General features: G+C 58.1%; 2 protein-coding genes and 1 non-coding gene across 6 annotated transcripts in view; 2 read left to right on the top strand and 1 right to left on the bottom strand.

Moving 5' to 3' along the window:
- The window catches only part of ALPK3 (alpha kinase 3), a 32726-nt gene extending 30872 nt beyond the window's left edge, over positions 1-1854 (top strand). For both annotated transcript variants that reach the window (XM_074549709.1, XM_014269386.3), the window contains one exon: positions 27-1854. In XM_074549709.1, the coding sequence (XP_074405810.1) occupies positions 27-348 (322 nt within the window). In that variant the 3' untranslated portion in view covers positions 349-1854. The remainder of the gene's footprint in view (positions 1-26) is intronic.
- LOC102072956 (sodium/nucleoside cotransporter 1) lies at positions 1823-12459 on the bottom strand. Of its 3 annotated transcripts, XM_074549711.1 has the most exons (19): positions 12169-12459; positions 11262-11384; positions 9973-10099; positions 9703-9791; positions 9285-9376; positions 8710-8899; positions 8252-8393; positions 7435-7548; positions 6994-7071; positions 6574-6654; positions 6157-6237; positions 5891-6016; positions 4580-4710; positions 4248-4416; positions 3889-4086; positions 3342-3423; positions 2772-2870; positions 2238-2349; positions 1823-2147 (listed from the first exon to the last, which is right to left on the bottom strand). In XM_074549711.1, the coding sequence occupies exons 3-19, from the start codon at positions 10039-10041 to the stop codon at positions 2024-2026; spliced, it is 1977 nt and encodes a 658-aa protein (XP_074405812.1). In that variant the 5' UTR covers positions 10042-10099; positions 11262-11384; positions 12169-12459; the 3' UTR covers positions 1823-2023. The 3 variants fall into 3 exon arrangements, with proteins under 3 accessions (XP_074405812.1, XP_074405811.1, XP_014124820.2); XM_074549710.1 differs by lacking the exon at positions 12169-12459 and having other exon boundaries at positions 9973-10095; positions 11262-11592; XM_014269345.3 differs by lacking the exon at positions 12169-12459 and having other exon boundaries at positions 11262-11386.
- An 895-nt stretch (positions 12460-13354) lies between these two features.
- On the top strand, positions 13355-13426 carry TRNAH-GUG (transfer RNA histidin (anticodon GUG)). The gene has a single exon. It is a non-coding gene; the product is annotated as a tRNA-His (tRNA).
- Positions 13427-13546: the final 120 nt, after the last annotated feature.

Here is a 13546-nt window from a genome sequence, read left to right on the forward strand (position 1 = left end):
GGAGCTGAGGATAGCTGTGTTGGCAGGTACCAGGGGCTGAAGGAGAGCTGCTTTCCCTCCCTGCTGGAGCAGTTCCCGGCCGCTCACAAGTGCAATCACTACTGCAGCATCCTGGGCCTGAAGATGCTGGAGCCAGCCAAGCCCAAGGGCTCCAGGAGTCCCTGCCTGGGCAGGAAGTCTGCCCAGTCCAGCCCCCAGCTCCAAAAGAAGGTGCTGACAAGTCCTCAGAGCACCCGCAAGGCTTCTGTGAGCCCCAAGAGCTCCCGGAGAGCTGCAGAAACAGGGGAGGCCTCAACAGCCTGCAAACCCAGGTCAGGAGAGAGCAACAGAGCTGGCTGCCCACAGTAGTCAGAGCTGCTGCAGCTGAGATTCCTGCTCTGGCTCCCAGCCTGGGCCCAGCACGTGAGCAGTGGGGAAGGGAGACCCTGGCAGTGGCCTTCTCCTGGCCGGCCCGCAGCGCTTGCATTGTGTGGTGTGTGCTAATTGTGAGTGGCTGGGCCGGGCCAGGGGGCTGTGAGGCACAGGCCACCTCCCCAGTGCCTCTCTCCAGGAGCTGCTGCTGGAGCCTGTGGGGCCGAGTGCCTCTCCATGCTCGGACTCGCTTTCCTCTCTCAACTTTCCATAGGCCTTCCTTAAGGCAGGGGCAGAGCTTCTCCCTGGAGCTCTGTAGGCTCAAGGGAGAATGTCCTTGCCTGGCTCCCCAGCAGACTGGGAGTCCTGGACACCCTTGTGGTTCCCAGCACCTCATGTCCCTCTCTGTGACCCCATAAAGTGACCGGGCCAAGCCTTGCCAGCACTGTCAAGGATGAGACTCCCACCAGTGCCCTGGCAGTCCCCAATGCCCTGGCACACCCTTTTTCCTGCAGAGGGTTGCAGCAGTTGCTGCAGGGCTCCTCTGCTATGGAGTGCGGCCCTGGGGTGTTAGCTGGTTCCAGGGCAGGTGTTTGCCAGTAGTACCAGCAGCTGCATAGGGCTGGGATTTTGCACCCCTGCCCTCCCCTGCTTCCCAGGGAAGTCTCCCCCCCCCGTTGCTGGGTGGCTGTGCTGCTCTGGATGGTGGCTGGTGCTATGGTAAGGAAGCTCTACCTCACATGGGATACCAGGGAGCAGGGCAAAGGGGTGACTTCCCCTCCATACCGGGCTCTGCCTTGGTATGTGGGGTTGTCTGTCCCACAGGAATCGCTGCTCCTTGCCCCCTGCCATACATAGACCCTGTATGCCCTAGCCCCACAGCACAATCTGGTGCTCAGCATCACCCCTGCTTGGCACAGGCTGGACTCCAGCAGCAGCTGGCAGTACCCACTCCAAATCCTGCTGGCCCTGGCTCGAGGCAGTGATGGACAAGCACAGGAGCTGTCTGCTCGCTCACCCTGCAGAGCATCCCCTTCCTCAGGGCGTTGCAGGAGGGTGCTGGATGCCTGCACCCTGCAGGATGGGGCCCCAAGCAGTGGCTCAGTGCAGCCTGGTGGAGGGAAGGGGCCGGGCTGGGAGCGTGGTGTGCTCTGGGCTCCAGGTGCTTTGTCCTTGGGTGGCTGTGAGATACCGATGTACGGAACGCGGCTGCGTTGGACTGGGTGCTCTCGAGTGCAATAAAGTGAGAAGGACTGGCCTGTTCCCTGGCACTGTGGTCCCTCTGGGAGAGCTGCACCCAAGTACAGTGGGTTGGCTTTGTGTTCCATCCATGTCCCGTGGGGGAGAAGAGGGAGGCTGGGGCCAGAACCCAAGGCTGGCAGCAGACAGTCTGCAGTGGGCTTGGGGTGCAGCCCCAGCAAACCACCTTGTGCTGTGTGCAACAGCCATAGTCAAGGGCCAGAGGGTCTGAGGGCAAGCACACAAGGGTTGCCATAATTTATTTGGGAGCTGCTCCCTCGTGTCCACAGGGCCAGCACCTAAGGGTGCAGGTTGCAGGGTGCAGGCAGCTGTCTGTCGGCGCTGGAGTGGAGAAGACCAGACGCTCAGGTTTCTGTTGGGGTTTTTTCTGCTGTTGGGGATAGGCCTTGTAGGCCCTGGTGCTCCTCCAGTTCTAGAATGTCCACGCACAGGACGTGTGGTTGTAGTGTGCACAGCACTCCTTGAGCCACTGCTCGCTGCCTGCCTGCTCACCCCAGGATCCCGTGAAGGTCAGAGTCCCGTTCTGGAGCACTGAGCTGGAAGGAGAGACAGGGTCAGGACAAGCTGCTGCCCCAGCACCGGGTCCTTGGGCAGGACCAGATGGCTCTGGGGCCCCTCACACCCACCTGGCAAAGAGCTGCTTACAGCAGGTGTACATGGTGTAGCTGGTTGAGCTGAAGTTGGCGGTGCTGAAGAACGTGGCGCAGTCACCCACCTCTGTTGGCACATAGAGGAGACCTGGGGGACAAGATCTTCTGTTGGGACTTCAGAGGGACCATGGATCCAAATTCCATACCTCAAGCAAGCTGTGAGCTCTGTACCCCATGCCTGCTCACAAGTCCCACACCCTGACTATACTTCCTTGCAAATCCTGTACCTGGGACTGTGCAGGTTCCACCTCACCCCCCAAGACTTCAGAGAGCTCCTTGCCACACTCCAAAAGTTGCCCTTGAAATGTTCCAGCCCAGAGAAGGATGAGGGGCCCCAGGAGAGCTGTTGGGCTTGGGCTGCCCTTGGCAGAGCCATGAGGGGAGAGCAGGGTTTGAAGGCAGAGCCATGGGGAGCCAGGCCAGCCACCTCCATCCCTGAATGCTGCATTTATGGGGTCCTCAGCCCTGTGCCTGCCCCTCCCTGGGCCTCTCTGGTGGGCAGAGACCTACCTGCCAGGCAGGCATTGAGCATGGAGACGCACATGCCAGTGAGCAGCGCCCGCAGCACCACCGAGGCCAAGTCACCCTTGCGCTCGGGCACCATGGAAGCTGTGGGGGCAGAACAGACAGGGGGGTCAGTCAGATCCTTGCTCCTGCTCTACACTGCATGGGGGACAGATGGGGACATCATGATACCCTCCTCAGTCCTGAGTGCCCTGCCCACCCCAACTCCTGCTGTCTGGAGGGTGTGGTGATCCCAGCCAGCACCCAGTCTGCTCTCTGTCCATCCTGGCACAGATCTGTGCCCACCCAGCACCTATGGGTGATCCACCAGAGCACCCCCAGCACAGGAGTCTCTCTGCTCTTTCCCCTGTGTCTGGGTGATACCCAGGCTTGCCCATGGGTGCAGTGCAAAATCATCCTGGTTGCCTCATGCAAATCCTCGTTTTTTATCTGGTAGAGACCAAACATGGAGGCTTAAGGACAGCAAATTCCTCCTGCCTCAGCTGAGCTCTTGCTCCCTGACCCAGGACCCCACTCCCAGAGTGCCCAGGCACTCAGGATGTCAGTCACACTCACACAGGCCTCCCAGCATGATGCCAATGGAGCTGAGGTTGGCGAATCCGCAGAGGGCAAAGGTGGTGATGCTCTCGGCTCGCTCCTGGAGGGCACAGCAGCAGGGGATAGTCGTGTCTGCCCAGGAGCAGCCCCAGAGCTGAGCACCACACTGGAGCTCCCAGACAGACATGATAGAGAGAAGTCCCCCACCCCAGTCCCTTCTCTGTCAGGTGTTTTTGGGAGCAAGCATGAAGGCTCTTCCTGGAAGAGGCTGGGCTGGGGGGACAAGGGGCCCTGTAGCACCATGATCTTTCCATCAAGGAGCAGGATGAATGGGAAAGAACTTCACTGACTCCTTCTTCCCACACCATGCCATTAGCAAACATCCAAGTGCCCTCCCACTCCCAGCACCATCATCCTTGGTTCAATGATCTTAGAGGGCTTTTCCTAACTAAATGGTTCTATGATCCTCTCCTGCCCACCACCACCCTGCCTGGGCAGATGCCATGCCCCATTCCAGCTGGCTCTATCCCTGCCCTGTGCCTGGCAGGGTGGCAGGTGCCCTCACAGATATCCACTGCTTCCGGCTCCCGTCCCACTCCTCCAGGCCCATCAGACGGTTCTTCTTGTACGTGGACAGCTGCTGGTACGCCACAAACTCGTTCAGGAAGATCTTGATCCCCAGGAGCTCAGCCACTATCGGTGAGTCTGCCCAGTCTGCTCCCATGAGAAAGGCCAAAGGCATAAGGACATAGGAGCAGATCACCTGGGAAAAGCATCCCAGAAGGGAACGACTCAGAGCTGACCTGCACGGCTACCAGATTGGACATCTGCTGCCAGTGTTTGCCAAAACCCAGCAAGGGTCTCAGCAGCCCACTGAGGTGGGGATGGGTGTGGGATGCAGGATCTGCTGGCTCTTGGGGATACCTGGAAGGTAAGACCCTCGATGTCCACCATCTCCCCGAACCAGCGCAGGGCAGCGTTGATGAACTCCAGCACGGCCAGGAAGGCGATGAGGTTGGCCGCAATGTTGGCCACGAGCCCCACGGAGTTGGCAGCCCCATTGCTAGCAGCTTCCAAGATGTTCTGCTCTTCCCTGCATGGGAACAGACCCCAATGTACTCATCTGGCTGGGCATCCCCCATGCCAGGTCGGCGCTCACTCCATGGATGTGGGCACACCCTGCAGTGCCAGCACAGCTGCCCTGCAGTGCCCGGCCACGTGCAGCCCCACTGCACTGCCCCTCTGCTCACACTCACCCTCGGGAGATGCGGACACTTGCTTTGCCCTTGAACTTGGACTCCTCCACTTCAGGGTAGACAAGTTTGGCCATGCCGAGGGCACAGGGCGCAGCCATCACCGAAGCTGCAATCAGTGATCCTGCATCAATCTGCAACGTGCACACCAGAGGCATAGGCACCTCTGCGCAGGGCTGTGCCCCATGAACTGCCACCCCAGGGTGGTACGTGCCTGGCATCAGCCGGTCCAGCACGTGCCTGGCATCAGCCTGTGACACTCAGAGCAGTTCAGGGCTCTCCACTTGCTGGAGGTGGGAAAATTGGCTGTTTTCCCATCTAAGCAGCCGTGCACATGGGGCAGCTTGCCTGCATGGAGGCAATTGCTGGAGCTGCAGAGATTGTAGCCTTGGTGATGTTAATCTCTCCTGCTGTTTGACTTAATCATAATGGTTCTTGTCCCTTCCTTGTCCCTTTTTATTGGTATCAGAGCAATATGTTGAATAACACTGCTACCTTCTACCTGCTGACCAAGCTCCCAGCCTCACCCCTCCCCTGGCAACGTCTCATTTCTCTGACCTTCCACCTTTGGTTCCCCATTTAAGGACACTAATTAACATTTAAATAGCAGGAGCTCAGGCAGCAGGTTAAGGGAAAGGTTTTTTCGGAGCACTGATGAACTGGAGAGGGCATCCCTGGAGGCTTGGTGCCCAGGCAATGCTGGAGGAGCAGGGATTCTTCCCTTGGGAGAAGAGGAGGGGGCTGGGTATTGCTGTTTCTGTTTAAAAGGGGGTTAGAGGGGAGACACTGCTCAGTGATAGTCAGTGAAAAGGTGAGAATCACAGACACTGTTTCATTTGAATATAAGGAAAAATTGTTTCTTGTGTCTGAGGTGCCTGTGGGGAAAATCAGAGGGGTTGGGGGAATTTCCATCCATAGGATGTTCACCACCAACCTGGACAAGGTCCTGGGCATCCCCTCAGTTGCCATAACCTCAGTTGGCAGGAGGGTGGGTCAGAGACCCCCCACCAGAGGGTCTTTCTGGACTATCTTATCCTATGGTTCTGTGGGATTTGCTCTGTTCGCTGTGCAGGGACACAGGGTAAGGGATCCCATAGCATTGCCTTCTACCTGGCAGGGCTCCAGGGCTCTGGCCAGGCCAGCAAAGGTGGGGCTGGATCAGGTGTCTTTGGGACAAGGTGGGTCTGGACACCCTGCTCTCATCCTGCTTGGGGAAGGGGACATGAGGCACCTGCTGGGGGTCTTCCCCAAGTCCAGGGCAGTTCTTGCATGTCAGTGGCCTGTGGCAGGGAGCATGTGGGTCCAGCTACTCACCCCAAAGGATATGTAGGCCCCCATCACGCTGCCTGCGATGGTGGAGAAGCCACCAGTCATCACAGCATGGATTTCTGACAGGGTCATGTCTGCGAGGTACGGGCGGATGAGCAGCGGCGCTTCGGTCTGTGCAGGAGGAGAAAACCCTGCTGTCCTCAGGATGGGGCCATATAGGTCTCACAGGGGGAGGGAGAAGACCCTTTCTCCAGGGCAGGCTCAGCTGCAAGCACTGAGGAGCTGGATCTGCTGCCAGAGCAGGACCTTACCTGTCCCACAAAAATGTTCCCTGCCACGCTGAGAGTCTCGGTGGCAGTGGTGCCCATTGAGATTTGAAGCACCCAGGAGATCTGGGGAAAGACAAGGCCACTGTGTTGACAGAGCTGCAGGCACCCTGCCACCATACCCACAAGCCAGGCACTGTTTGGCCCCTGCATGGAGCTGGTCCTGGGAAGCACCTCCAGACCTGGAGGAAACATCAGCTCTAGGGTTCAGTTTTTAAGCTTTCTGAGAAGGATGTGCTAGAAAGACAGGGGTTGTGTCTGTCCTTTTAAGCAAGACAAATCACCCCAAATTAGTACCATGACAATTTTTCTGGGACTGCTCTCAGCTGACCATAGTAGACAGAGAGCCCAGCAGGTTCTTCTCCTTCCCACTGCCATCCCAGATAAGGAGTGAGGCCCTACCTTGAGAATAATCCACTGCATGACACCGAGATAGTAGAGGATGGACATCACACAGCTGAAGAAAACAATGATGGGCAGGCTCTGCAGGCAAGGCACAGGGTTAAAGGAGAGCTGAGCCACACATCCCAGCACCTGTGGGCACCAGGCTGGGCATGGTGTGGTACTGCACCGCCAGCCCACACTGCTGGGGTGCCACAACACCCAGCCAGGCTGGCAGGAGGGACAGGGACCCCTGCAAATCCTCCGTGGCACTGAGGGAGCCCACAGGTGGATGCATAGCTGAGGGAGATCCATCTCTGAGATGGCTGAGCTCTACCACAGCAGATCTGGCTGCATTTAGCTCTGTGCTCTCCAGGACCCAGCAAAGAGGCAGACCAGAAGAAAACCTCCCCATGCCCCATTCCCCATTCCTTGACTGACCTGGAAGGCAAAGATGTCTTCAATGAGTGTGTTCCCAAAGACAAAGCTGGAGCCAGCTGTGGTGTAGCCCAGGAAGTACTGCAAGGGAAGAAGTTACACTGTAGGACAGAGATCTCCATCAGGTCCCTCCCTGATATCTCATTCTGCCTAATGAGCGGCTGTGCCCTCAGTCCCATAGCTCACTTCACTGCACACCAGAGAGTGCCCCTCTGAGACCTAAGGTGGGGATCCTGGTGGGCTATCCCAAAGCCACATGGCCCAGCTACAGCCTAGAAAGGGGAGCACACAGAGGGCTCTGGGCTGCTGCAGAAAGCCAGGGAAGAGTTGGCTGCCCTTCAGTCCCGAGCATGCAATCCCTGCCGTGTCCCCTCCCCATGCCACACTCTGCTTTTCCTGTCCATCTCAGGGTACAGCACAGGATGGGATGAGTAGATGCAGTACCTGGACCTGGTCTCCCAGCCACTGGAAAGCCTGGTTGCCAGGAGTCGTTCGCAGGACAAAGAGTCCGAGTAAGAACTCCAAACCAAGGCCCCAGATAACGGCTCTCCAGGACACCTGGGGACAAAAAGCAGAACAGGAGATGAAATGTTTTCAAGGCCTACAGGCTTCCCCCTCTGCTTTCCAGCACACAACAAACACCACACACTGCCCCCGGGTGAAGATCATGGGCAGACCAGTAAAGTGTTACAGAAACCAACAAATGTGGGTTGGTGACAGAGCCAGAAGTGAGTTGGTGAGACTCTGGAACTGGCTGGAACATAACCTGCCAGGGATACAAGCACAAAGACCTTATGATGATTGGTAGCACAGTGCTGCTAGATTGAAACTGTTTGTTCAATAACCCTTTGGAGGAGCAGGATGGAGAGGCTGCCCAAAGCATTGCAGCAGTTTGGGCTGAAAACCACCAGGATTTCAATCCCTTCTGGCCAAGGCTCCCAAAGCACCTGAAGCCCAGATGTGGGTCTGGTGCTGGGTTTCTGGGTCTCACCCACATGGCAGAAAACAGGACAGAGGCATGCAGGGGAGCCCTGGGTTGGGAAGTGGGAAGGAGAGCAATGGGATGAAGAGCAGCGAGGTGGCTTTGGGGTCTATCCACCCAACCAGTTCAGCTGCTCAAGCTGCACCCAGCTCTGCCCAGCTCTGCTGGGCTTCTGCTTCCTCCAGAGAAGGGGATACCAGGGGGAACAAAGAGCTTCTCCAGAGCTCGGTGTCACCTCCTGCAAGGGGCCTGATGGTCAGCCACACCTGAAACACGTACCGCACCGTGGTGCTTGGAGCAGGCGAACAGGAACAGCACCAAAACGAAGAAGCCAGCTAATGAGATGAGCTGCTCTGGGTTTCTGCCAGTGTCCAAAACCAGCCACACAATCAGGCCTGCCAGGAGGGCCACCCACACGAGCCTGCAGAGGAAACCCCAGACTGTCAGCAAGATGATGTCCCCACAGGGAGGGAAGCTCATGAAGGGCAGGAGCCCACTGTGTGGAATTGCCACTGTAAGGTCCATGTATGCGCAGAAACCTGGGGCTCAGGCACAAGTGAGGCTGTGAACAGCCATCACTACTGAGGCAGAGCACACAGACATCTCTGCAATGCTTTTAAGGGGTCCCCAGGCTGGGCCATGCTCAGCATTTGCCAGGTGCCAGCTTGGCACATGCAGAGCCATGGGAGGGAACCCAGGTGTGGGGAGGGATCTGGCCCTTCCTTCTCCTGACTCACCATTTCAGCCATGGCCAGACCTTTTGGAAGCACTTCCCAACGGGGCGGAGGAGCAGCAGAACCTTTGCCCCAAAGTGCTTCTGGAAGAGCTCCCAGCAGATGAAGAAGACAACCACAGCAGTTATCACCACCAAGGCGAGGGCTCGCTGGAAGTTGAGGTAGCAGGCCGCAATGAAGTAGCACAGGTAGGCTGGAGAAGGCACATTGGGAGTCAGAAACATCAGGGCTGTAGGATCACGGGTCCATAACTCACTGGGGCCAACCACAAGGTTCATTTCCTCCCAGTGTCCTTCCCTGGCCACCCTTGAGGATCCCATCTTTGCGTGAGGAGAGCTTAAGGGCACCACCGCAGCAGGGAGCAGCAGGGGCACAGTAAACCCTTTGGGCAGGTGCAGAAAGGGCAGGGGGACAGGGAGGTGAATGAAGATAGAGCTGGGCAGCAGTGGCGGGGTGAGGAGGGGGCAGTGAGGCTGCTGGGGGTGGATACAACCTCCACACACTGGACAGTGCTCAGTCAGTGGAGTCTGGAGGCACAGCCAGCCGAAGGGGTGGGGATGTGGAGTCTCAGTCCTCACCTACTGCAAGGAGCCCCAGGAGAACTCTTCTCACCACCTTGGCATGAGCCTTGCAGAAATGCTGGGCCTTGGATGCTGGCTGCAGGGCCTTCCTGGGGAGAGTCATGTGCAGAGACATGAGAGACACAGAAGATGGACAGGAACATCAGCCAAGCTAAACCTCCCCAAGTGCACCAACCCAGCAGAGCCAGGCCATGAGCGTGGCTCCCGCTGGGCACTGCCAGCAGCAGGAGATGGTACAGGTGGGAACCCCAGCACGCTCACTGTCACCTGCTGTGGGGACAGAGACCTGCCAGTGGCACCCTACAGGGCCACACGGAGCCATCAGACACTGTCCCCACCTCGATACCACCCTACTCTGTTCCCAAAACAGGTTTGTACTCTGGCAGAGCTCACACATCTGTGCAGATCATCCCACCTGCAGTAGGAGGAGAATCTCCCTTCTCTTCTCTCCTCTTGGCTCTCACTGTGTGGATCACCATGTTCCTCATAGTGTCTGTTCTCTCCCTGGAAAACACCATTACTGAGCACCGGGAAGGGAAGGGAAGGGAAGGGAAGGGAAGGGAAGGGAAGGGAAGGGAAGGGAAGGGAAGGGAAGGGAAGGGAAGGGAAGGGAAGGGAAGGGAAGGGAAGGGAAGGGAAGGGAAGGGAAGGGAAGGGAAGGGAAGGGAAGGGAAGGGAAACTTACCTCCAAGCTGAAAGCTGGGTTATCTGTGCCCTTGTCAAGGCTGTCCAGGGTTATCTGGTTTCCTTCCATCTCCAGAAGCTCCTTTGCTTCAGTGCATATGGGAAACCCCGGGAGGGTCCGATGCTGGCTGGGGAGAGCAAAATGGGATCACCTCTGGGAAGCTCAAATGTCCCACTCTGCTTTTCAGTTTTGGGGCGCTGAGAGGAGAACACCCCTTGCAGTCAGTGTTCAGAGCAGGTCCTGCCCCAGCTCATCGAGGGACCATGCTGTGGGTCCTCAGGCCATGGTGCTGGTGGGCTGAATTCCTGTAACTCTAGAGAGGTCTTTGCTGTGCTTCCAAGGGATTACAGGAGAGGACTGTACGCAGCAGGGAGTGCTGGTACTCCCCCTCCAAGCTGGTGACAGTGCCCACCAGCCTCTGTGAGCCTCTTTGTATTGGAATAATACCAGTATAGCTGGACAGGACGTGCCTGAGCTTGTCTGGCCCTTGGTGCTGAACCAAATAGTGGCACTGTGGTGTTTCACCCCAGAGACACTTTTGGCTGGCTGGGTGCTGCAGCTGGGCACATGGAGGCAGATCCAGGCCTGCAGGAGCTCTGGTGGTGGCGGGATGGAGCCTTTGGCAGAGAAGCTTTATGGTGATGGTGAAGGAGAGGAGTTGGTTCTGATGGAGAGTTTTGATCCAGAGCTTTATTCTGGCCAGCAGGGCTCTGAATGCAGCAACAGAACTCTCAGACCTCGTGGCTGCTGTTCCTTTTAACCCCGGGGAGAGGGGAGGGAAGGGGTAGGGAGCCACCAACCAGGCACAGGAGGGGAGGTCTCAAGGGACAAAGGACACCTGGATGGCCCAATGTCCCCCCCGGGGGTAGAGAGCATCCTTTGAATCTGCCAATCACTCAAAGCCTTTCTGGAATGCCAGGACTGACAGACAGTGCTCCAGGGAAAGGAGAGGTGACTGACACACCTGGGAGAGAATTATCAGGGGAGGGACTGGGTTTCTGAGGTAAACCCTGAAATCACAACGCAACACCTTTGCAAGAGGGATTTTTCTAAAAGTATCCTTCATCCTCAAAAGGTCTTGATACAACCAAGTAAGATGAGGAAGAAGATCCTTTCATGCTGATAATTAACATAGTGAAGGAACGAGGGGTAGGAATAACTGATAGTTTGCATAGGGATTGGTCCTAAAAGAGAATCATACTGGGAGAACTGGTCCAGCAAACCCAGAAGAAGCAGTGTTATGCCAGGGCAGGAACCCATGGAGCATCCCGTTTGGACACCCACCCTACCTGGAGAAGGCTGAGGGAAGAGCAGAGAGTTGCAGGCAAGGCAGTGATTGACTGTAGAAGCGCTTCTGTGTGAGGACAGAGGCAGTAAGATGTTGCCTTTGCTTTGAGGAGAATTGTAGAGCTCTGTGTGAAGAAGATGGAGATCACAGGGTCATCACCAGTTTCTCTCAGTGTCCATTGAAGGGGCTCAGCCCCAAATGCAACAGGTGAAGGTGGAGAGTTTTGGAGAACATCCTCATGGAACCTCATGGCAGCTGAAGGTGGAGTGGCCAGGGCTCCACAGGCTGGCAGAGCCACCATAGGGAACCACTGGAGTGTCCTGGCCCAGTGTGTCCCTGTGGCTCCTCAGCAGCAGGGCAGGACTCAGGGCCATGGTGGGAACCCAGGGCCTCCAACATCGCTGGTGCTCCTGGTGCTCAGGGATGTGTCTCCAGGACCCTGGCACAAATCAGGAGGGCCCCCACCCCAAGTCCATCACCACTCCAAGGACACTCCCCAGTGCCCATCTGGGCTCAGCGACCCCTCCAGGATCTCACGGAGTTCCAGGACCACCCCAGGTCCCTGGCTGTGTCCCCATCTCAGGCTCAGTGCACACCAGGGCTGATGCCACCTCCTTGTCCCTCACCCTACCAGCCCCAAAATCTCTTGTTTTGGTGCAGTCTCATTGGCTGCTGTCCCGTCAGGAGCTGGACCACAGGGACAGGCAGATAATGAAGGAGGAAGCAGACGGCTGTCCCCAGTGCCCCCTGCATACCTGTGTCCCTGCTCACTCCTTGTGTGCCCCGCAGCCTCTGGAGCAGCGTGCCCGCGGCACCCCCTGCCCCGTGTCCCTCATCCCCCGCTGGCCTCGTGCCCTGCGTGTCCTCACGGCTTCCCCGCCCTGGCACCGCCGTCCCCCGGCACTCACCCTCAGCCTGCCGGCCCCGCAGCTCCCGGGCCCGGGTCCGGTTACCCATTAACAGCTCGGTCCAAAGAGCTGGGCTGGGCTGGGGCCGTCGCTCCTCCCGGGCTCACGCCCGGCTGCCCGGAAGGGCGGGCAGGGAAGCCCAGCGGCGCGGCCGGGCAGGGCACCGTGCCATCCAAAGGAGGGGCAGCCGCGGGACTTTCCCCCTTGGCAAAACCAGCCTGCAGGAGAGATATTGAAAGTAGAAGTCAAACTTTTACCCCACCCCGGGAAATGTTTCCCAAAGGAAAACAGAGCCCGCCACACGTGGCCTCCAAGGTTTCAGTGGCATGAAGCCATGTGCCCTGGTACCCGAGAGGGACGGGGTGGAAGCCAACAAACACATCCCCTTGCACTGTGTGTCCGAAACGGCCTTCCCACGCAGATGATGGGAATCCAATGCCCAGGTTTGTGCACTCTGCTGGTACCTCCCTCGCTTTGTTTGCACAGGGAGCGGTGATGTGGCTCCGAGGGTGCCAAACCGGGGTTGGCAGGAATCAGTTCAGGCATTGGTGATGATTAGCGATAGCACGGGGCGCTCAGGGCACCACGTGCCACACGCTGCCCGTAAACAAACCGCGCTCGGTGCCAGCCCGGCGCCTTCTCCCTGAGGATTCGGCCAATCCAATCCCGCTGGAGCTGCCCAGGGCTGCGGAGCGAGGGCGCGATGGCGCCGGGCAGCGTGGGGTGACAAAGGGAGAGAGAAACCATGAAAGCGGCGGCTGCCACGCTGGGCTAAGCTGCATCACCGCGCCTCGGGGAGGTCCCCCAGCCCCGCGTGTGGCACTCACGGGTCACCCAGAGGCAGCCCCGGTGTGACACGGGACACCCAGAGAAAGCCCCAGTGTGACAAGGGGACAGTGTGACAAGCTGGACAAGGGGACACCCAGAGGCAGCCCCGGTGTGCCACTCCCAGGGCATTCAGAGGCAGCCCCGGTGTGACACTCACGGCACTCCTCGAGCCAGCCTGGTGTGTTGTGTCACTCACGGGTCACCCAGAGCCAGTCCCAGTGTGGCATTCACGGCACGCCCAGAGGCAGCCCCAAGTGTGACCGAGCACACCCAGAGTCAGTCCCGCCCCGCCTCACGTCAGCGCCCTCACACACAAGTGCCGCCGCGCCGACCCGCCCGCACAGAGCCCCGGTAGCGCGCCGTGATCGTATAGTGGTTAGTACTCTGCGTTGTGGCCGCAGCAACCTCGGTTCGAATCCGAGTCACGGCATCGCCCGGCGGTACCACGGCACACGGGCTCTCTTTTTTCACTTCTTCCCCTCTCAAACGCCGCTTTGGTTTTATTTCATAATTTAGTTTTGTTATTCTCTCTTATTATTTTGAACTTAAT

Source organism: Zonotrichia albicollis, chromosome 11, assembly GCF_047830755.1.
Source record: "Zonotrichia albicollis isolate bZonAlb1 chromosome 11, bZonAlb1.hap1, whole genome shotgun sequence".
Taxonomy (NCBI): Eukaryota; Metazoa; Chordata; class Aves; order Passeriformes; family Passerellidae; genus Zonotrichia; species Zonotrichia albicollis.

Coding starts and splice junctions, on each gene's coding strand:
- LOC102072956 (XM_074549710.1), bottom strand. CDS start 11,561: ATGGTGGCTCTGCCAGCCTGTGGAGCCCTGGCCACTCCACCTTCAGCT. Junction 9,377..9,702: donor AGATTCTCCTCCTACTGCAG/GTGGGATGATCT, acceptor GACTCTCCCCAG/GAAGGCCCTGCAGCCAGCAT. Junction 7,072..7,434: donor GGCTGGGAGACCAGGTCCAG/GTACTGCATCTA, acceptor CTTCCCTTGCAG/TACTTCCTGGGCTACACCAC.